Below are 24024 nucleotides of genomic sequence, written 5' to 3' on the forward strand. Positions count from 1 at the left end.
ATGTCTCAGAAGCAGCTAACACTGCGGGTAAATCAGACACAGAATCTGTTGGAGAAGGTGCAGGAGAGTCCATAAATGACTGGGCAATTTAGACCATTCATGACCATGGTACAAAATAGTCCAAAAAGGGCAGATGACCTTACTATACCTCACAGAACCAAGGAAGACTGAATGGGAGAACTCCAAGAGCAGAGGACAGCATGACTCTAGGCTGCAGACATTAGCACCCTCAGTAGGTATGCTGCAAGCAACCCTGAAACCATTAGTAGAAATTGAGCTGGGGGCACCCAGTGCCATGGAACTGTCCCCCCTTCCCCCATGTCTAGAATTTACAAGCAGGCAGCAGAAGAGAAGTGTTTTTTCACTGCAGTGTGGCAGGAAAGAAAGAGCTCTCTTTACCGCAATACATTCCACTCAACATAACATCAATGCTCAGTCCCACAGCATTAACCATTTCTGAGCCAAAACCTGGTGAGAACAGGGAATAATGGCACCCAGCAACTGATGAATATGAGGTAGCTCCAAGTGCTTGGCCTGACAGGCCACTCTAAGTGAATATCCAGGAACTGGGCAATCCCAGAGGCTCTGGACTTGGAAAATGCTCTGCAGCTAAATTTTACCAAGACTAAGCCAGCAAAGTGCCCAACAGAGAACCCAGTGCCTGAAGGTCACTTCTGGGCCATTCCTGCAACATTCAGTCTAGCGGGGCCCGGATGCGGGAATGCGAAATCCAGGCTGAGGAGGACTGCACTAGGTAGCTGCTGATTGGATGTGAAGGAAGCAGTGTAGAGTCTTCACTGAAGAAAAAAAAAGTGCTAGCAAAATATGTTAGTCTTTACAGCAGTAGAGCTGATAAAAACTTTAAAACATTCATCCTCTTAAGACACTAGCAAAAACAAGTCATGATGTTAGTAGCAGGAGTTATCCTAAGCTGGCCTACAGATTTTGTTTGCCAGGGTTCAGTCCTCTTGAAGTCAGCAACATAACCCAAAAGGTTAAAGATTTCTAGTGTCCCTCAGTTGATGAGATAGAAATATGGTTGCTTCATGGACATGCAAGTATACAAAGAAACATGTTTTTAAAGCATATACATACACCAATAAGATTAGGCTAACAAAACAACATTTAGACATATTACAATAATTAAAAATAATACAATGTATCTTTCAAGTGGGTAATAATGCTTGTGTGGTTTAAATTAGAGACTTACACTACCTTTTAATGATCACATATAGTGATATGACTTACTGCTGATGGTGCAGCTCATGCTTGTAGGATGCCAACGCGGCCAAATAAATTCGATTTTTTGTTGCAATCAACTCATTTTCTAAAGCGGCAGTGAGCTCCAAAAGGTTCACTCGCTGCTCTGGGCTGAAATCCAAGTTCTAAAGGAAAAGAAAATTATCTGTAACATTGTCATAGATTTTTCAAAAATATTTTTGGATTAAAAAGAGAAATAAAAATTTATATACACTGCTCAAAAAAATTAAAGGAACACTTGGAAAACACATCAGATCTCAATGGGGAAAAATATCATGCTGGATATCTATACTGATATGGACTGGGTAATGTGTTAGGAATGTAAGGATGCTCAGAGACAGTCTGAGGTGCAACCTGGCGGCGTTGGATGGACCGAAACATGATATCCCAGAGGTGTTCTATTGGATTTAGGTCAGGAGAGCATAGGGGTCATTCAATGGTATCAATTTCTTCATCCTCCAGGAACTGCCTGCATACCCTTGCCACATGAGGCCGAGCATTGTGCACCAGGAGGAACCCAGGACCCACTGCACCAGCTTAGGGTCTGACCATGGGTCCAAGGATTTCATTCCGATACCTAATGGCACTCAGGGTGCCATTGTCTAGCCTGTACAGGTCTGCGCATCCTTCCATGGATATGCCTCCCCATCACTGACCCACCACCAAAACGGTCATGCTGAACGATGTAACAGGCAGCATAATGTTCTCTGCGGCTTATCCAGACCTTTTCATGTCTGTCATATGTGCGCAGGGTGAACCTGCTCTCATTTGTGAAAAGCACAGGGCGCCACTGGTGGACCTGCCGATTCTGGTGTTCAATGGCAAATGCCAATCGAGCTCTATGGTGCCGGGTAGTGAGCACAGGGCCCACTAGAAGATGTTGGGCCCTCAGGCCACCCTCATGAAGTCTGTTTCTGTTTGTTTGCTCAGAGACATTCACACCAGTGACATGCTGCGCACACACACATACATGCGCGCACACACACATATACATATATAAGGTATACTGTAACATAAATGACACCCAAAACAATCAGCTGTGAACATTTTTTCCCTTAAATGTATATTTAAAATGACAGCAATGAACATCGCTTACTTACAACCTTAGGTTTTAAAAAAAAAAAAAAAGAAGAAAGAAAAAAGGAGATAATTTTGGAAATTTAGAACTTTCCTGTGTCCTGTGCAGACTTCCTGCATTATCCAAAGGGATCTATTTTGCCCTCCTAGTTCTAGAAATGTACTGCATATGCTTTGTTTTACCCTTATATGAACTTTGAAATCAAACAAGGCTTAGTTGTGATATGTACAGAATGAATGGCATGCAATATTGTAGTGATTGGAAATCCATTTTTTTTTTTAAATAACATGTTCTACTTGCATGCTTTGTGCATATGCACAGGGCAGGCCCAATCCTCCTCTTCTTGAGCCTCCCAACTGCGCTCCTGCCAACTTCCCCCTGCTGACTCCCCATTATTGCAAGCCGCTTGCTATGGAGTTACTTGTGCGGGCTTGCTCCTGAGCTGGGTCTGTGTGCACAGACACCAGTGTGTAGCTTGACCTGCCCCTCCGCTTCCTCCTCACTGGCTATGATTGACAGCCATTGGCTCCTGCTGCTGTTTCTGAGACTGTGGGAAGGGAGAGAGCCAAGAGAGTCGTGGCTCTCATGCACAGCGCTGGACTGAGATGGGGCACAGATAAGTATAAGAGGGGGTTGGAGGGGGAAACTGCGCTCAGAAGGTTTTTTTTACCTTCATGCAGAAAAGGCATTAAGGTAAAAAAAACCTTCAGCCTTTAGAACCACTTTAAACTAAAGTAGATACATCTGCTTATCCAGCCATCAGAAAACCAACCTTACAGCATATGCGTTTCTGATCAAAAGTTTTGGATCACCACACTTCTTTCAATAACTACTAAAATTTAAGCAATTCAAGTCCTAGTTCTAATGAATATTATGAAACTGTACAAAGCTAAGCCAATTGGTAAAATAAGTTACCAAAAACTGAAAAATAATGTAAATTTCTGCAAGAAAATTTAGCAGAAGTGTTAGCTAGTTTACTAAATATCCAAAGGCATTTGGAAACTGGAGGAAATTCTGACAGAACAAGTCTGTCAGACCTATAAACAAAGCAGATTTAGAAGACCAGATCTTGAGAGTCAACAGCTTGAAGGCAGCAACAAGAGAACACTGCTCAAGTTCAGTCCACTCTTTATCACACCTCACATACAACCCACTTGGGTGCCAGTTTGTAAGCCTGTACATTTAGCTGAAGAAGAGACATCTAGATGGCTTTGTTTTATCAAGTCAAACAAAGCAGCATGAAACCAACAAAAATTTGTTCTTTTTGATTGCATGCTAATTTTTGTATACAGTGCTGAGAACAATTTGCCCCCTTTCTAATTTTTTATTATTTTGTCACACTTAAATGATTCAGATCAAACAAATTTTAATATTACACAAAGATAACCAAAGTAAATATAAAATACAGTTTAATGATTTCATTTATTAAGGGAAAAAAAACTGTCCAAACCTGCCTGGACCTATGTGAAAAAGTTTTGCATGAAGGGAAATATAGTTCTTTATACCTGCACGGATGTGACATAGGCAGGGCAGAAAGTGCTCCTCTTGAAGCATGGAAATAGACATATGGAGCTATGGGATGATGACGTCACAGGGAGGTGAAACATGAGGATTACAAGAAAAGTAAGACCTCTTACTTTAAAACCTTATCAGTATTTTTATACAGCCTGAAGAGAAGAACTACATAAGCTAAACTTCCAGAATCCCAGAGCTCTGTTTTAAATTTCACTTGCCATACCCAGGCCTGATTACTGGGAGACCTGTTGAATCAGGAAATTATTATTATTATTATAATACAGGATTTACATAGCACGAACAGTTTGCACAGCGCTTTACAAAATGAAGGTAGACATTACAGTTACAATACAATTTGGTACAAGAGGAAAAGAGGGCTCTGCTTATTAGAGCTTACAATCTATTAAATAGAAGCTGTCTGACAAAGTGAAGCACGCTAAAAGATCTAAAAAAGCAACACATCATGCCACAATCTAAGGAAATTCAAGAACAGGTGAGAAACAAAGTAATTGACATGTATCAGTCTGAAAAGGGTTTCCACTTTCCTGTTCCAAGGGGATGGAAGAAAGAATTGAAGCTCCCTGAAATATAGCTGTGCCAACTCCATAGCCGGAATACAGGCTGTCATGAGTCCTAGGACTCTCCTTGATGTGCCCCTGGGAGAAATATTGAACTGATATCAACCTGGAGACAGCCCTATTTTTTGGTTTTCTCTTGGGGCAAAAAGAGCCTATGAACTCTGGAGTCCACTACATATCCCAGGTTTGGGAGGGAGTCAAAGGATTTCTCCTGACTGACAATCCACCCCAAAGATTCCAAGGTGAGGATCACTTCTTCCAGGTCTCTCAGGACAGAGTGACTGGTGCTGTGAGAATCATGCTGTGAGAAATATGCTACTATCTCGGCCATCTTGGTGAATATTCTTAGACTGGCCGCCAGTACAAAAGGGAGGGCTCGGAAGTGCCAATGTCTGACCCCCTATTCCATGAAAATGGTGAACCATAAAAAGGCTTGGTATTCTGGGGCGACTGGAACGTGAAAGTAGGCGTCCCTGATGTTCACAGTGGACATAAAACTCCCTTGAGCAGAAGTTTCCGTACACTGTAAATACTTTCCATAAGGAACTTTTTGAACCGCAGGAAACTGTTCAACCTTCTTAGGTTTATGATCAAGTAAAATTTCCCTGAAAGCTTCGGGACCATGAAGATGTGAGAATAAAATCCACAAAAAACCTGGTCCGTTGGCACAGGGACAATTACCTCCTGATCTGCTAAATCCCTGATCCCTCCCAAAAGACCCTTTGCCTTTGTCTTGTCTCTGAGGGGAATAGGTCAACACAAAGGTATGAGGGGGAAGTGAAGAGAATTCCAACTGCTCCCCTCAAACTGCAGAATGTACAGGGTCTCCAAAATGTCCCCCTACTGTTGGAGGAACTGGGACAGTCTTGCACCCACCATGAGATCTATGTCATTTGGGGTCCTCAAACTAAATCTTTCCAAAATTGAGCTCATATTCTTCCCTCCAGCCTGTGCCCCCTCCCCTGACTTCTCCATCAAGATCAATAATACAAGGATCAGTCCCTCCCCTCATGTCAGGGTACTAGGTGTAATCCTAGACTCCCATCTGTCCTTTCAGCCCCAAATCCAAACACGGTCCAAATCTTGGAGACTTCACCTCCGCAACATCTCCAAGATATGCCCGTTCTTAACCTCTGAAACCACTAAGCAACTTATTCACTCCCTTGTTATCTCTCGCCTTGACTATTGTAACTGCCTCCTCATTGGCCTACCTAATCGCAGACTCTTCCCTCTTCAGTCTATCATGAATGCTGCTGCCAGACTCATCCACCTTACTAACCGTTCCATATCTGCAATCCCTCTCTGCCAATCCCTCCACTGGCTTCCCATTGCCCAATGAATAAAATTCAAAACATTAATAATAACATATAAAGCCATTTATAACTCTGCCCCAAATTACATCATCAATTTTGTTTCCAAATATCACCCAAACCGTCCTCTCTGCTCCTCCCATGACCCATTGCTCTCTAGCTCCGTTGTCTCCTCCTCCCATGCTCATCTCCAGGACTTCAGGCCTCCCCCATCCTCTGGAACTCTCTACCCCAATCTATCCATCTATCGCCCACTCTGCCCACTTTAGGTGATCTTTTCTCTTCAGGGAAGCCTATCCCAACTTCAGCTAATAATGGAATCTTCTATTCCTCCTATCAGTTCATCCCCCACAGTTGTTACCTTTTGTACCACCAGCCCCTCCCTTAGATTGTAAGCTCCAAGGAGCAGGGCCCTCCTAACCCTCTTGTATTGAGCTGTATCATTGCTGTAGTGTCTCCCTTTATATTGTAAAGCGCTGAGCAAACTGTTGACGCTATATAAATTCTGTAATAATACTGGTGGGTTTGGTGCCGGAAAAAATGGGAACTCCCTGTCTCCCTTTGTTGGCCCTGATTAAGGGGGGCTCGAAAAAAACTTACCATTATCCTTTTTGGCCTTGACAGGGAACTTTTTCCCCTTTTCGGCAGACCGCGATAAACCTTGGTCCAGCCGTGAGCCAAACAGTAAGGAACCCTCAAACGGCAGACCGCAGAGTCAGGCTCTTGATGTCTGATCGCCTTCCCAGATCTTAACCCACTCTGCTCTCCGAGCTGAGTTGAGAAGCGCTGCAGTCTTAGCTGATGTCCTGACCATCTCCACCGCAGTGTCTGCTAAGTAGGCGACTGCCTTACTGAACACCTCTTCTGTCTGGGCTTCTTGAGGAATTTTTCTTCCTCCTCTTCCCCAAAGATGTACCACTATTTCCAGGTCTTTCATTTTAATTCTCTCTCTCGGGATCCTTTCACTCTCTTCAGACAATATCTTTAAGAGCTTGGTGCACAGGTAGAACCCTAGCCTATGGCCTCACCAACCCCCAATACATCTTATCTTGGGCTGAGACTGATGTTGGTGGTTCTGGGATGTCCTCTGAGGCATAAATAGCCCTTAGGAGCCCCTCCATATCTTCCACTGCAAAAAGGTGTCTAACCCATCTGGATTCCTCGCTAGCCTGGCTAGCACCTTCCAATTCTTCCCCCTCTTCCAGGGAGCTTTAGTTAGAGACTTCGGCCTCCTCCAGGTCCTCTGTGACCTGACAGAATGAGGGACCCAAACTCCCCCACTGCTTCCCAACCCAAGTTTCCTCCTAGGAAGATTATCCTTCCTTGGAGGACCGAGTATCCACCTCCCTGGATGTCAGAGCTGTAAGGTGGCTAACATATCCGTTTGCACTGACAAAAGAACCTTCATAACCACAGGGGTTTCTTTCCCTGACAACTTGTGGATACATTTGTAAAAAAAGGGTCTGGCATGGTCTTGCGGGATTCGTCATTGAAATAACCATACCATTTAGAGCGGGGGGGGGGGTGTGTTTTAACCTTAGATATCTAGATTTAACAAAAGAATTCTAGTGCAATCACATTTGCATAATGTGAACAGATGAAAAGACTACCTAACTTTCAGGCATAAGAACACACATAAGAAGTTTTCAGTGAAGTTTCAATTTAAAGCTGTACTCTGGAAATATGAAAAAAGTCCCACACTGCAGGAATTAAAGACTCATTTTTGCCTAGGGTACTAGTAAAAAAAACACTTTTACTTACTCTTACTGACTAGCCCCCCTCATATTCACCCCCCTCTGTTCGATTTTCTGCATTGTGGGCTGACCCTTGGCATTCTCATTCACTGTGCATGACTGATGATCCTGCATTGTATGTGATGACTCACAACTAAAATTGCCATCCAGAACACTAAAGAAAAGAGGCTTCAAGAGATCAGCTGTATAGGAGGCAGCTGCGTGTGTGAGGAATAAGGCAAGTAAATGTGCTTTTTACTGGTAACCTAGGCAAAAATGAGCACTTAAACCCTGCAGTGTTGGGAGAGACCCAAGTGAAATTTTTACTTTCAGCTTTAATCTAAAACAACCACAGATATACAGTTGTGCTCAAAGGTTTTCATACCCTGGCAGAAATTGTGAAATTTTGGCATTGATATTGAAAAGATAACTGATCATGCCAAAAATGCTCTTTTAACCGCTTGCCGCCCTGCCACTGTGTATATACGTGTGCAGGGCGGCAGTGGAGCGAAAACCACGTTTTAAAACGGGTTCCGCGCTCCCGACACTTTCGCCGGCAGAGGGCGCGCGCGCTCCCGCCGACCCGCGGGTGACACGATTTGATCCAGGAGGAATCAATCATTAGATTTCAGCCAGTGATTTCTGGCTGAAATCACATGATCGGTCCCTGTCCTATCCTGTCCTGTGTTGACAAATACACAGGGCAGGATATGATGTCATTCTTCTCTGCCTGGACACATTCCGTTCCAGACAGAGAAGAAGACATCCAAAAAGTGAGCACACAAGCACTACACTACAGTTAGAACACTCTAGGACACATTTAACCCCCTGATCGCCCCCCCCCCCAGTTAACCCTTCACTGCCCTGTCACCAGTGTCACTGATCAGTGAACCAATTTTTACTGATCACTGTATCAGTGTCGCTGGCGACTTCCGATAGAGTTAGCGCCCCTCCCAGATAGCGCCAGTTTGCCCGCCAGTACACCAGTAATCCCGTTTAACCCCTTGATCGCCCCCCCCAGTTAACCCCTTCACTGCCCTGTCACCAGTGTCACTGATCAGTGAACCGATTTTTACTGATCACTGTATCAGTGTCGCTGGCGACTTCCGATAGTGTTAGCGCCCCTCCCAGATAGCGCCAGATTGCCCGCTAATACACCAATAATCCTGTCTAACGCCTTGATCGCCCCCCCCGAGTTGACCCCTTCACTGCCCTGTCACCAGTGTCACTGATCAGTGAACCGATTTTTACTGATCACTGTATCAGTGTCGCTGGCGACTTCCGATAGTGTTAGCGCCCCTCCCAGATAGCGCCAGTTTGCCCGCTAGTGCACCAGAAATCCCATTTAACCACTTGATCGCCCCCCTCCCCCCCCCCCCCAGTTAACCCCTTCACTGCCCTGTCACCAGTGTCATTGATTACAGTGAACAGATTTTTACTGATCACTGTATTAGTGTCACTGGTGACTTCCGATAGTGTTAGCGCCCCTCCTAGATAGCGCCAGTTTGCCCGCTAATGCACGGGATTTTTTTTTACCAAAAACATGTAGCAGAATACATTTTGGCTTAAATTTATGACTAACTTTGAGTTTACGATATATTTTTTATAGCTGAAAGTAGAAAGTATTGTTTTTTTTCAAAATTTTTGTGGTTTTTTTGTTTATAGCGCAAAAAATAAAAAGCGCACTGGTGATCAAATACCACCAAAAGAAAGCTCTATTTGTGTGAAAAAAGGACGTAATTTTCGTTTGGGTACAGCATTGCATGACCGCGCAATTATCATTTGAATTAGTGCAGCGCTGTATAGCAAAAAAAGGCATACATTACAGTATCTATACCATAGCGTGTAGATGCTATAACTTTCACACAAAGCAATCAATATACACTTATTGGGATTTTTTTTTACCAAAAACATGTAGCAGAATACATTTTGGCTTAAATTTATGACTAACTTTGAGTTTACGATATATTTTTTTATAGCTGAAAGTAGAAAATAGTTTTTTTTCAAAATTTTCGTGGTTTTTTTTGTTTATAGCGCAAAAAATAAAAAGCGCACAGGTGATAAAATACCACCAAAAGAAAGCTCTATTTGTGTGAAAAAAAGGACGTAAATTTCGTTTGGGTACAGCATTGCATGACCGCGCAATTATCATTTGAATTAGTGCAGAGCCAAACAGCAAAAAAAGGCCTGGTCATTAAGGGGGGTAAATCGTCTGGGGATCAAGTGGTTAATAAAGGATGATGATCATATGAAGCCATTTATTATCAAATAGTTTTTTGGCTCCTTTTTAAAGCATAATGATAACATAAATCACCCAAATTGCCATGATCAAAAGTTTACATACCCTGGAATGTTTGGCCTTGGTACAGACACACAAGGTGACACACACACGGGTTAAAATGCCAGTTAGAGGTGAATGTCCCACATCTGTGGGTTTTAAAATTGCAATTAATGTCAGTGTATAAATAGTCAATGAGTTTGTTAGCTCTTACGTGGAAGCACTGACTAGGCTAGATACTGAGCCATGGGAATCAAAAAAGAACTGTCAAAAGTCCTGCATAACAAGGTAATTGAACTTTATAAAGATGGAAAGGGACATAAAAAGATGTCCAAAGCCTTGAATATGCCAATCAATACTGTTAAATCACCTATTAAGAAGTGGAAAGTTCGAGGACCTCTTGATACCAAGCCAAGCACAGGTAGACCAAGAAAGATTGCAGCCACAACTGCCAGAAGAATTGTTCAGGATACAAAGGGAAACCCATAGGTAACCACAAGAAAAATACAGGCTGCTCTGGAAAAAGACAGTGTGGTTGTTTTGAAGGAGCACAATATGATGACACTTGAACAAAAATGAGCTGCATGGTCGAGGTGCCAGAAAGAAGCCTTTACTGCGTCAATGACACACAAAGGCCTGGTTAGGCATGTCAAGGTGTTGTCAGGCATATTGTAACTGGGCTTTTTTGTGGCATTGGTGCAGTAAAATCTTCTTTCTGGCACCTCGACCAAACAGCTCATTTTTGTTCAAATATCACTGTATTGTACTCATTAAAAACAACCACACCATCTTTTTCCAGAGCAGCCTGTTTTCTTTTGAGGTTGCCTGTGGGTTTTTCTTTGAATCCCGGACAGGAGAAATTGCACATAAACTGAAGGCACCAGCCCCTAGAAACCATCTCTTGATGGTGACAGAGGACAAGTTTGTGTAAAAGAACACAGCCCAATGAGACGGCACGTGGAGAAGCCAACCTATAGGCTCACACCAATGATAAGAAGTCTTCCATATTTGATAAAATTCTTTTCAGAAAGTCAATTTATGAGCATGGTTGGGATTGCTGAATATAAAATGCCTCCATCTCTTGAAATCTGGCCATCAAAGTGAAGCAAGTGTTCCCGCGAGTATTGGAGTAGCCCACAGCTGTGGCATTGTCCGAATAAATTTGGACTGGATGACTGAATGGGAAGGGGGGTTTGGAGTTCCGGTAAATATAATGAAAGCCAAATTGCTCATAACTCCATATTGATTGTAAGTATTGATTTCTCCTGAGAGAACCCATAACTCTGCCTAAGAAGTGTCTGTCATGACAATTTCATTGTAAGGGGGAAGAGGAATCTGACCACTGGAAATGCTGGACACAGAAGCCAATGTGACAGACATCTTGGTTCGAGGATGTATTTGATTCCCTTGTCCAGATACAGACTGGATTTGTCATGAGAATGCCCTGCTGCAAGGCTCTTGAGTGAAAAGGAGCAAATAGAACCACTTGGAAGGTAGATACCATCAACCCCAACATTCACATGCAGCTCCACAGGGAGGTTCAATGTAGAGATTGAAATTGCTGAACCTGATTCAGCATCTTTTATCAGCTTCTCCCAGGGCAACACCTAAAAGGCTATCCAGAAGGAGGCCCAAGTACTTCAAATTTTGTGATGGAATTAGAGAAGACTTTTCAATAGTCAGGATCCATTCAAAGTCCCTCAAGGTTTGCAATATGATTTACAGATCAGAGTCCCTATGCTTGCGTGGGTTTCCTTTAGGTACTCTGGTTTCCTCCCACACTCCAAAAGACATGCTGGTAGGTTAATTGGCTCCAGTCTAAATTTGCCCTAGTATGTGTATGTATCAATGTGAGTTGTCTACCTTAGATTGTAAGCTCCTTGAGGGCAGGGACTGATGTGAATGTACATATATATGTAAAGTGCTGCATAAATTGTTGGTGCTATATAAATACTTGTAATAAATAAATAAATATATAAAAGGGCCAGGGAAGCCTGTTCTTGCAGCAACAGATCAACCAAGTATCCAATGATTAGAATACCTCAGAGATGAAGAAGACCTAGAACTGGTGAAAGGGCCTTTGTGAATACTCTTGGGGATGAGGCAAGGCTAGAGGGAAGACCAACAAAATAACGTTCTTCTCCCACAGTAAAGCAACAAAATCACCTATGACCTGGAAAGATGGACTGTGTAAATATGCATTTATAATGTTGATGTAAGCCAGGAAAGTCTCTGCAATGAGAGAAAATGACTGACTGTCCAATATGGGATTAATGCCTCCTTCAGAACTGTAATCAGATCTGAATAAAAACCTTAAACTGTTCGGTGTGGAAAATAGGTTTTAACAACAAACCCCAAACGGCTAAAAAGAGGTCTTTCTGGCATTGCTAAGACCTGGGAAGGCAAGGGAAAGATACAAGGTGAATGACAGAGGAAATCTGCTTTGTATCTTTTAGTATTTCAATGATTTTTATTAACTTCTTTTAAACAATTTTAACAAAGAAAACCTAGAGCAAAAGACACGCCCACGCAGGAGCTATTAGTGGCACATAAATAAAGAGAACAGTGCTATAACACCAACAATGTAAAAGGCATGTCCACATAGGGGCCATTCAAGGCACATAAGATACAAAAACAGTGATATAACAAGTATCTACCGTCTCACAGATTCAAACAGTAAATAAAGAGGAAAAAAAGAGTAAAGACGGAAGAAGAAAACAAGACCAGAAGCAGGAATCTGGGAATGCCAATACCATACAGCATCATGAACCCAGACTAGCCAGGGGGAGCGTGGGAAAAGCATATGTCAACCATGGCTCCCATATTTTCAAGAATTTCCATTGCGAGTTATTACGAATACTCGACATCTGTTCATTGAGCATCAAAGTGGTCATACGGTCCCGCACCCCCTGAAGAGGGAAAGACAGGCTTTTCCAGGCCTAAGCAATTAGTTCTAGTGGCTGACAAAAACAAATAGGAAGCCAACTTCTGATGGGCCAACAGGCCCGGTATGGGACAATGAAGCAAAGCATTCCGAGCCTCCCGCCGTATGGAGAGATGGAACAATGTGTAAAGAAGGCCAAATACACAAGACCAAAAACCAAATCAATCAGTCTCAGGCATGACCACCATATATGCAACACATCTCCACGATGGCCACAATCCCAAAAGCAGTGATCACTATAAGCAGGGTTTGCCTCCCAATTCGAGCCGGGACCCAGTACCAACGAAACAGTACTTTGCATGCCGCCTCCAGCGTGGCTGTATTAAATGAACATTTAGCTATAAAACGACCAGGCCCTGTTCCAGTCCTCCAGATCCAGGACCACCCAAGTCACGCTCCCATTGGGCAACATATGATACAGCGGTACATACTGAGCGCCTATTCAAGGATGCATAAAGTAAAGAAACAAGGCCTGGAGCTCCCAGACGCTGTTGGCAAAGCTGTCCAAAGGCAGATTTCTGATACGGGAAAGCAAAATCGCCCTGCAATGAGGTCAGCCAGTGCCGCAATTGAAGATAACGGCAAAATTTACCTGAGGAACATCCCGTGACTCCTGAAGAAAGCTCCAAGTGGGGAAGGACCGAGAAGTCAAAAAGTGTCACACTTGTGAAAAACCATTGGCCACCCACCAGTTGAACGCCCCTGGTTGACTGAAGCCTGGCAGGAAAAGAAGATTAGTAATTGGGAGCAAAGGCATAAAGGGAGACATCAACCCACTGGAGTAACGTACCAAATCCCACACTCGTAGGCCATGGAGCAAAATCAGTGTAGGACAGGGGGAGCCATAAAAGTGTCGATGTCGCAATGGGGGCTCAGTTAGGCGGTTCCAAAGGACCCAAAGAGGAAAATCAGAGGAAGCGTTTAACACAGACAGTGGGGCAATCTAGCTCACCAGGTAATACTTAGATACATTAGACACCCCAAGACCTCCCTGGAGTCTATGGATAAAAAGCGTATTTCTAGAAACTCTGGGGCGTCTGTTGGCCCAGATGAATCGCATGATCCTCGCCTGAATCAGCCGGAGAAAATGAGGAGGAACCCGCAATGGGAGGGTGTGAAAATAATATAACAGTTTAGGCAGGATGGTCATTTTCACCGAATTGATCCGTCCTATCCAAGACAGGTGCGGGAATTGCCAAGAGAGGACACAGAACGAAGCAAGGGATAATAATTTGCAGCAAACAAAGAGCCATAGGTAAGGGTCAGGTAGATGCCCAAGTATTCAAGTGAAGAGGAAGCCCATTTGTAAGGGAAGTGAAAATGTAAGAGTGAAACCAAATCTGAGGCCGAAGTGGGCCGAAAGGCTTGCGCTTCCTGTACATCATCCATTGTCTTAGGAATCATTGAGATATGAGCTCTGAGCGCATCTGGAGAGGGCAAAGAACCCTGTCGTAATTCATTGAAGTAACCAGCCAAAAGGACGCCAACAGGGTCGCAAATTTCTTATAATAGAGGCCTGAAAAGCCATCAGGGCCAGGGGCCGCAGTGGACCGTAAAGATTTGATTTCTTGAAGTACTTCCGATACAGTTACACCGGCATTCAGGGCTACCTGCGCTGCTTCAGACAATCCAGGAAGTCATAGTTCTTGAAAGAACTCTTCTGCTTGAGCTACAAGGAAGGGATCTTGTTTGGCGTATAGGTGTGAAAGGAAGTCTGCGAAGTGTGAAACAATCTGCTAAGGATTGGAAGTGCAGCTCCCCACAGGGAGTCATAACCGGACCGGTTTGTGGGGTTTCCCAACAGGATTGAGTTTCCTAGCCAGCATCGGACCCAGCTTATTAGCATAGGTATAAAATCTATCTTTGGTCCAACGCAAGGCCCGTTCAGCCTTCAAAGGAGCAAGCAGGTCCAATTCTGCAGCCAGAGCGTCCCACATTCGTTTATGGGCCGCGGATGGGTGTGACTTCCAACGAGCATCCGCAGAGGCTAGTAAAGAGTTGAGGTCCAAAAGATAACGCTCCCACTTCCGAGCCACAGCCAGCTGTATAATGTAGTCCCGCACCGTGGCTTTATGCGCAACCCATAGAAGCACTGCCGAAGAAACAGATCCCGAGTTCTACGTAAAATATGTACCTATGAAACCTTCTATTTGTTGGCAGGTGACCTGAGTAGTCAAAGATTCGTTAATGCGCCAGTGAAAAGGGCAACGTGCTCACCCTAATAGGCAAGAAGTAGAACCAGGGGATCATGATCTGACCAGGGTGAGGAAGGGATAGATATCCGCCTGACTAAGGGAAGCTGTTGGACATGCATAAATACGTGCTCAATTCTGCAGAAACTGTTATGGGGATTTGAGTAGAACGTAAAGTCGCGTTCAGCTGGGTGAAGTTCCCTCCAAACGTCCGCCAGCCCCGCAGTCTGCAAAAGAGAGTGCATACATCCATCTAACTCTAAGTCGTGAGAAGGGTCCGCTCCCTGGGCATAGCAACTATTTAAAGCGGAATCTAAGGTACCATTCAAATCCCCCAAAAGAAGAAGACCCTTGGAGTGTCGGGAAATGATAGTGCAGAGATGGGAAAAAAAATGTATGCCGAAAGCGATTGGGGGCGTAGTACGAGACAAAAGTAACCTCCTGGTCCCAGAGGGTGCCCTGCAGGAGCAAGTACCTGCCCGTGGGGTCCGCTACATCCAAGATGGCGGCGGTCCTAGCTTCACAGTCGTGCACACCACGGTCCTCCAAGCCTGCGCAATCAACCCATACTACAGAAGGTGAGTCAGACTATGACCTGGGGGTTACTCCTCTAGCATCCCAGCACACCCTGACCTTCTTAAACAATTCAAAAGAATGCTCATCAGAGCACTAAAGCAAACCTCCGATCATATTACAGACAAACTGTTTAGAGAGATCAGAGAATTAGGTCAACACACTGCCGACCTTGAACAAAGGGTCGACAACCTCGGTGGACTAACTGATACTCACACAGATGACCTTGAGGCTTGAGGAGTCCACCGAGCCTCATCTCTGCACCAAACAGATGGCCCACCCCGTGATATTATTGCTAAACTGCACTTTTTTCGCACCAAAGAACAACTTATAACTGCTACACCCAACAAGGGCTCTTTGGTTTTCCAGAGTCACACTTACCAACTCTTTCAGGACCTCCCTCCACGGTCGCCAAAATATGTGCCTTGAAACCTCACCTGCAGGTCCAGCAGCAACACCACATCACTTACATTCAAACCATTCTCTGTCCGATTCTCATATCGGAACCGTGATTATACCTGCCGAAAGTCTGAAGATCTCCAGATGACTCTACATAATCTACAACTTGTACCATCAAATACGGCATCAGAATCGTCCCGTTGACACTCAGCCTCCTGCTCCCTGCAGAAGCTTTAGACCACAACCAGAACTGAATGCCAACATGGCTCTCATAAGCGTGGATTCCTCCCCTGCACCAGCTCAGCTAGACTATGGACTGATCCATGAAGAATATTCATCCATCCTTCACTTTTCCTCCTGCATCTTACCCAGGTCGAAGATTAGTGTGTCTATTGCTTAGTGACACAGATGGACCTTCTGCTCATGGATGACTTCCTCAAACACAAGTTTGTATAAACTGCCTTCCTGGACAGTTAAATCAGCAAACCTGTCTGGCACAAAGTTCCTGCCCCTTAGGTCTAATCTGACTCCTACTGCTTGGACCTCTCTCTCTTACTGAGTAATACCCCTTCCCACCCCCTTTTTTCCCCAAATCCCCATCCAATCTAATATCCGAGGATTAGAAATAGGGTGGCATCACCACAAGCTTTGCCTATTTTCGGATGATGTTCTACTCTTTGATGTCCCCACTGACTTCCACCCTCAACTTATTACACCTTCTTGACAATTTTGGTAAAATGTCAGGTTTGCCAGTTAACCTCCATACATCTACAGCTCTTAATATCTCTATGCCCCCCCGAGTTAGTTTAACTACAAGAAGCCCTGCCATTTGCCTGGTCCCCAAGTTCCATCTCATATATTGGTATCAAACTGACAGCTACATTAACTGACTTTTACTCAGCTAAATATCCCCCTATACTAGCTCACCTAACTAATCTCATGACTAAATGGTCTCCCCTCCTCCTGGCCTGGATGTGCAGGATAACTGTGGTCAAAATGTCCATTTTGCCAAAAATATTGTACATATTTCGAGTACTCCCTATCCCAGTAGCAAACACATTTCCTTTGCATGTTACAGAGACGCACTCTCTCCTATGTCTGGAGCTCCACTAGCCCACGGATCCCACGGTCTACTATTTATACACCCAAATTAAGAGGAGGCCTAGGCCTCCTTAACTATGCAAAAATACTACTGCGTGACCCAATTAGCCCTACTGCCCAAATAGCGCGCTACTACAGAAATACCCCTATGGGTTGCCTTGGAATCCGTAGATTGCGATCCTTTGTCAGTAGCCAATTTACTCTGGTTCCAATCTTCTGACGAAATATCTGCAACCCACACGTCATTCTCTCGTTATATGGGACCGCCTCGAAACTCTGTATACTCTTTTATCACCCCATAATTGTTTGCTTCCTTTCTCCATAATTCAGTTTTCTACCCAGCCTGGACATCTCCTAACTCATTCATAGCTTGGTCCTCGGCCAACTTAATTAGGGCTCAAACGGATGACCACCTTGGGAATCAAATCCTTTCCCGCCCTATGTGAATCACATACCCTCCCCTCATCCGAAATTTTTAGATATCTCCAGCTTAAACACTTTTTCACACTTTTAATCCCAAGAGACTCCTCGACATTAACTATGTCCTTTTTTGAGCGATCCACACACAGAGGCATCATCTCCTCACTCTATTCTTATCTCTTGATCTCTGGTACCCCTACCATTCCCTCCTACCAAATGGGAGAAGGATCTTGGGCTCATGTTAGAATCAGCTGATTGGACCCATATTTGGCAAGCAACTAAATCTTCATCGCAGAACACAATCTCATTTACAAGGTTTTAACACGCTGGTAACATGCTGGTATCTGGTCCCTGCCAGTTTCGCCATGTCTGTCCCAATTCACTTCCCCAACTGTTTCTGGGGCTGCGCAAACACAGGCTCATATTTACACATATGGTGGACCTGCCTGATCAATCAAGCATTTTGGGATGAAATCTTCAGCAATTATCTATTCTCTTCAGCATATCCCTCTCCCCGAACCCAGCTGTGGCCCTGCTAAACCAAAAACCTCAAGAGCTATTCCAACGCCAATTCAAACTCCTCCTGCAGGTCACCACCGCGGCTAAAAAAACCCTGGCAAAGGTTTGGCAGACCCCAAACCTTTGCATCTTGGCAATCAAACAGAGTAACATAAGCAATGATACATACGAAAATAGAAGCAACCATTCTGGACAGTGTAGCCAAATTCGAAGCACTCTGGATACCATGAATGACAAATTTTCTCCCACCGAACTTTGATGAATCTTTAATGCTTCCCTAAATGATGAATCTAGCCAGTCCTACTTGCAATATATGTCGACTCCATCTTCTCCAGTGGTACCCAGGGAACACCCCCTCCCTCTTTCCTTTCTCTCTATTACTTTATCTCCTTATTCTATTTATGTTTTCCTTCAGCTCACCTTCTCTCTGTTTTGAAGGTGTTATTCTCTAGTGGGTTTTGCTACACTATCTATATAGGAGCAATCTACTTGGAATTTCTTTATTTTTCCCCCTTTACACGGGAGCATTTATCTGCTTCTCTGAGCCACCTCTTCTACAAGCGCCTAATGTATAACCGATAAAAACTCCCTTTATTGTGATGTCCACCAATCACCCTCTAACCCACTCTACCTTCTACCATGTTTTATTTACTGTTAATTTACTCCTGTGCATTATTTGTATAGATATTAATAAAGCTCTACTCCTGTTAAATGTATAGTCCATATCAATGGATCTTATACACACTCTCAAGTTACCGGTCATCTACGCAAGACCCAGTTGCCTTTTGTTTCCTGTTCACATCATTCGTTTAAACCTGTATTGAACTGAAGTTGTAACTTCTAATTTCTGCGATAAAATATTTGAACAAGAAATGAATGTTTAATTCAAGATAAAAGAGGCAGTGATTACTCTTACCTCCCTAACATTTAAAATTATTTTGTTCAGAGAAGAGCTGAAATGATGATCTCCCACAAAGGGTAGGCATACCAATAATTTCTTACACATTTGCTTTAACAATCAATACTTAATCCAAATTGCCAAAAGGATCTAAACAGGAGAGAGGGTTATCCAAGATTAACTCAGCTAGGAGCCAGGACTGTGCTGCACAGAAATGACAATCATTTTGTCATGACCGTGATTTGCAATCCATAAACTAAGCATTACCAGCAGCAACCACCAAATCCCTGTTTAGGGATTATGATCAGTCAGGGAAAGTTTGAGAGAGGAGTGCAGAAGTGTGCATGGATTTAAGGGCAGATCAACCAAGGGTAATGTAGACCATTTCTTTACAGAATCCTTCATAAAAGGAATAGGGTGCCAGGAACTGATTAAACCATATTTCTACTTTTGCAGCCAAATTTGAAAAAAAAAAAAAACTATATGTTTGTTGTATCTTCCCATATACACTGCATGCCTAATTTTTTTTTAAATTGAAATATTTTTTACCTTTTAGGATTTTTCTCAGGAGGAGGTGTCATGGCTGACTGCAATGTTTTTTGAGTGATTCTGTCTCAAGTCTGTCCTCAATTACATACAATGCATGAAATCCATCCACAGACACCTTTAATCCTTTGTTGTGACAATGTCCAAATATAGTTACAACTGATAATAAAGATATACCTGCACAGTACAGTCAAGGTTAATTATGGAAAACAAAGCTGTCCTGCCCCCTCAAAGACAACTTTTTAGATTTTTTTTTTTTTTTTATTATTGCTGAAGGGTCCAGAATAGACCATCTAAAAAAGGTATGCTGCAATCTTAATTTTTTTTTAAGTTATGCTATGTGAATGGAGACATGTAACAAATATTTAACATAACAGTTGGCCCAATTTGGATGCAGAAGTGGAAATACACCTTAAGGAAGGGGATTGTTTGTCTGAGTGTTTCCAGTCTCTTTAGATAAAATAATCAACTAGGGGATGATAAAGAAACATCTTGGTGGAGCAAATAAGTCTGATAACCAAGCCTAGATACCGCATTAGAGAGAGGAATGGTGAAATCCTCCAATTTTAGAAGGTAAATGGACTGCCTCAATTAGAAAGGACACAGTTTTCTTTTGTTTAGGTGAAACAGCTGATGACATGTTCAGCTGGCAAAATCTTATCTTCTAAAGAAGGGAGAGATTCCACATCTGAGGACTAGTCCTCCATAGATTCCACCAGGGAAGGTGATGGTGGGCCTTTTAAAAATCCCTGTGATCAATCAGAGCCACAAGTTGCACTAACTGTGCATAAATGAAGAAAACCCCTCGGCTGAAAGAATGGAATAGGAATGAGCCTCCAAGGCTAATAAAAGCAAGTGGAGTCATGAATGACCACCAGCATAGGTGGATCCAACTGGGATCTGTAAGAAATGCAGAAAGCACAATACTTCTCTCTGTCAAGCTAAACCTTGTACATAGTGCAAATTAGGTCCTGGGAGATGCTCAGCCCAATGCCTAGGTCAGGAACTATACCAACTGGCAAGTGTTTCTTTTTCCTATAGTAGCCCTTGTTCCCTTAAGGTTAGCAGGCCTACTAGTATTTGGGTGCCCCAAGTCTAAGTATACAATTCTATAGTTCTTGGCTAGACAGAACTGGGACTGAACAACGGGAACAGGAAAGGGTACCTGTAGCTAGCGTTGCGGCAGATGAATGTCCATGCTACAGTCTAGAGATTGGTAGTATCTATGCTTCCAAGGCCAGGAAAAGCAGAGGGCAAATGTAATTCAGTGAACTGTCCCGAAATCCATGCAGGTGGCGGGCAAGCATAATTCACTAAACCGTACAAGGTCAAGGCAGTTAGACAAGTGTAATCCAGTACACAATCTGAGGTAAGGGCTGGTGGCAATTCGAAAGAGTAATCCAAGTTCAAGGCAGACATCAGCAACAAAGAAAATTAAAACAAGCTGACGGGCAGGGACACCTAAGGCCCAAACGGTGGGGAGGCAAGAAGCAAAACACTATCACAAGCCCAGAACCCTGGATTTGTAGTAGTCAAATAGTGTACAGTGGCCAATCAGGGTAGAGGGGCAGGCCCAGCTAACACAGCCCAACAGTGCTGCTTCATCAAATCCAAAGAAAAAGAAGGCGGAGGGGAGAAATTCAAATGGCCACCTTAGAGAAACAGAAGTACTCACTGCTCCACTGTACAACTTGGAGTGAATAAAGAGGAGTGTGTCCAATTAAAAAAAAAAAGGTCAGCTAGCACAACAAAAAAAGTACATGAAAGGTCAGTTCAGAAGAGAACACTGTTAATCCCCCTTCTCAATGAGCCCAGCCAGTAACAGCCTCTAAGAAAATAGGAGAAAAAATCTTTAACACGGCAAAATGCCTGCTAGGCAGCCAAAAGAACAGTCTTCAGAAATGTGGACAGGAGAACTGTCACAACTCCTAAACTGACCATACCTGAAAGAAGAGTCCCTTGCTAACTGGAACACAGATGGGTTACCACTGCTGACTGCAGGACTGTAGCAGAGAGATTATCAGTTACTCATAAAGAATTGAGAAATTCTGCACTAACTGGAGAGACTTCCAGAATTTCCAGTATCCAGCCTGAATCTACCAGTAGATGTTAGGAAAAAAATCCTCCAAGTCAAGAAATATAAAAAGAAAGAAATGCCCATTCTCCTGACACCAAGGGAGCAGGGTTGGTGGTGGAAGGATTATAGCCTCTGTAAGGTGGCTTGCACTGTTTTATGTGCCCTGTGTCAAACTCTGTAGGTGGCAGTATAACCTGAGGTCTCGAACCATCAGAATGTGCCCTTTAAAAAAAGATGCATTGATAAAGCTATTTTGTCCCTACTTCTCATATGGATCACAGGAGTGCAGTTTGTGCTACACTCCCGTGACCCATTTTTAGCTGACAGCGGGCTGGCGTCACTCAGCCAGTCCAGGCTCTGAAAGATCCCGACCGGACCAGTAGCTGGCTGGGGCAGATCAGAGAGAGAAGGTGACTGAGTCACCAGCTCCCTGCTCACCAGAGGCTGAGAACTGAGTGATCAGTGATCTTTGATCACCAAGTTCTCAGTCTTAGAAGAAGTGGTGAGAAAAGCAGCATTGGACCGATGCATCCATCTAGGGGAGTATAATTTTTAAATAACTCTTTTAATAGACAACAGAGATATATATTTTAACGGTCTTACTGTCTTACTAATGGCATCGCTAGGTGTGTAGTGTTTGGGACCTCTCTATTGTATATACACAGTATCTGAGGAATGTAGATAGACTCCTGCTTGGTCAGCACCCATTGCAGGAGTCCCCAGATGGATTTACAAGAGCTTGAGTGGAAACCTTGAGTTTTATTAGGTTAAAATGTCTTTTACTAGTCCAGAACCAGAAATGCAATCATTTAAGACCTAGACACTAGTGCATATGCTTTTGTGGAAACACAGTACCATATATTGCTACCTGTTAGGCAGTGATATTTCTCAGCACTGTAATAAAAATGGATGAACTGACTGAGAAAGGACGTGTCCTTCATGCCCAATGGGAAAATATCACACTTGTATTCTATAGAAACTTCTTGTTCTGTATCATAACAACAGACTATAAACACAAAAAATTCCTCCCTTATGATACCATTAGTCAATGGTATCCTGTATATTTTGATCACTGCCTGATCCTGTGGAAATTACATATATTGCACAATGATCAACTAATATATACAGATAACTAGACAAATAATAATTTGGCATATTAAGAGTGTATAATATGATTAACTTTATCACTTTCAGATAGAACTGCAATATGTACTCTCTAATGGTCTACAAAGCAGTGCCTGCCATATGGTATTCTTTAAAACACCTACCTGGGGTGCATAGTAAAATCACAAGCTCTGGATTTAAAGATTGTGGTTTGGATACAATCAAGTTTGATAAGGCACTTCAGCAGTACTAATAGTGTAGGACAGTTTTATCAAGCAAAAAACAGTTCCATACCAAAAATACTTCTTTACTATCCTCAATCCCCTCTTCTTCCCAAATGATCATGATCTGCTCCGGGTTTCCAAAGCCAGTCCCATCATCAATGCTTGAGAAAACATGGAAGCCTCCAAATCCCGACAGCAAGGATGGTGTTTTATGGCTGTCTTCTGGCTGCAGATGGAAAACAATCAATTAACCTAAATGTTTGAAGCAGGTAAAATATCTTAAAGAGTGCTTTTAGTAGAATGTAAATGATCAGGAAATCACAACTTTCCTTCTCCATGGACAGGCATGTTTTAAAACTGCTTGCACTCAGGCAATAAAGAGCATCTATGGCCTGCTGAGAATAACACTGCAAGGTACAGAATCAGGTCTCTACAGTTCATTCTACCACACAATAATTGTGCTTCTACACTTTATAATAAATTATCCTAAATATAAGTAGATTTGCACGTAAAAAGTGTATGTCTATCAAAAACAGTTTTCTTAATTTTAGACTGGGGAAGGGTTAGAATCGCTGTCATGTGTTTACTGCTTTCTGGAGTTCCATTAACCACTTCAGCTCTGGAAGATTTTACCCTTTTCATGACCAGGCCATTTTTTGTTATTTGACACTGGGCTATTTTAACTGGCAATTGCACAGTCATACAACACTGTAGCCAAATGGAATATATTTAATTTTGTTTTCATACAAATAGAGCTTTTTATGGTGGTATTTGATCACCAATGTTTTTTTTTAATTCTTTATTATCTAAACAAAAAAAGACCAAAAATTTGAAAAAAATATATTTTTTACTTTCTGCTATAAAACATCTTCAATAAATAAATAAATTGATGAAGAAATGTGTTTTTTTCTATTTAAGCCTAAATGTATTCTGCTACAGGAGTTTGATAAAAACAAAAAATCACAATAAGTGTAGATTGATTGGTTTGCATGAAATTTATAGTGTCTACAAAACTATGGGATATATATAGGAATTTTTATTTATTTTTTTAATATAGGTTATTGCGATGATTAGCGACTTATAGTGGGACTGTGATAGTGCAATCTGACACTGACACTTTGTGGGGACTAACTGCCACTGACATCTCCAATGAAACTAATACAGTGATAATTGCAAATAATACACATTGTCACTGTACTAAAGACACTGGCTGGAAAGGGTTTAATATCTAGGGGCAATCAAGGGGTTAATTGTGTGCATACCAATGTGTAATGT

The 24024-nt window shown here is 42.9% G+C and overlaps 1 protein-coding gene across 2 annotated transcripts in view; it reads right to left on the reverse strand.

Annotated features, from left to right (window-relative positions):
• NINL (ninein like) overlaps positions 1–24024 on the reverse strand; it is a 253682-nt gene that overhangs the window by 108483 nt on the left and 121175 nt on the right. For both annotated transcript variants that reach the window (XM_089669816.1, XM_089669815.1), the window contains exons 8-9: positions 22820–22975; positions 1249–1385 (exon numbers count right to left, since the gene is read on the reverse strand). In XM_089669816.1, coding sequence (XP_089525942.1) covers positions 1249–1385; positions 22820–22975 — 293 coding nt within the window. The remainder of the gene's footprint in view (positions 1–1248; positions 1386–22819; positions 22976–24024) is intronic.

The sequence above is a fragment of the Staurois parvus genome, unplaced genomic scaffold (genome assembly GCF_062004578.1).
Source record: "Staurois parvus isolate SC_StPar_1 unplaced genomic scaffold, SC_StPar_1.0 ptg000081l, whole genome shotgun sequence".
In the NCBI taxonomy this organism is placed as follows: domain Eukaryota; kingdom Metazoa; phylum Chordata; class Amphibia; order Anura; family Ranidae; genus Staurois; species Staurois parvus.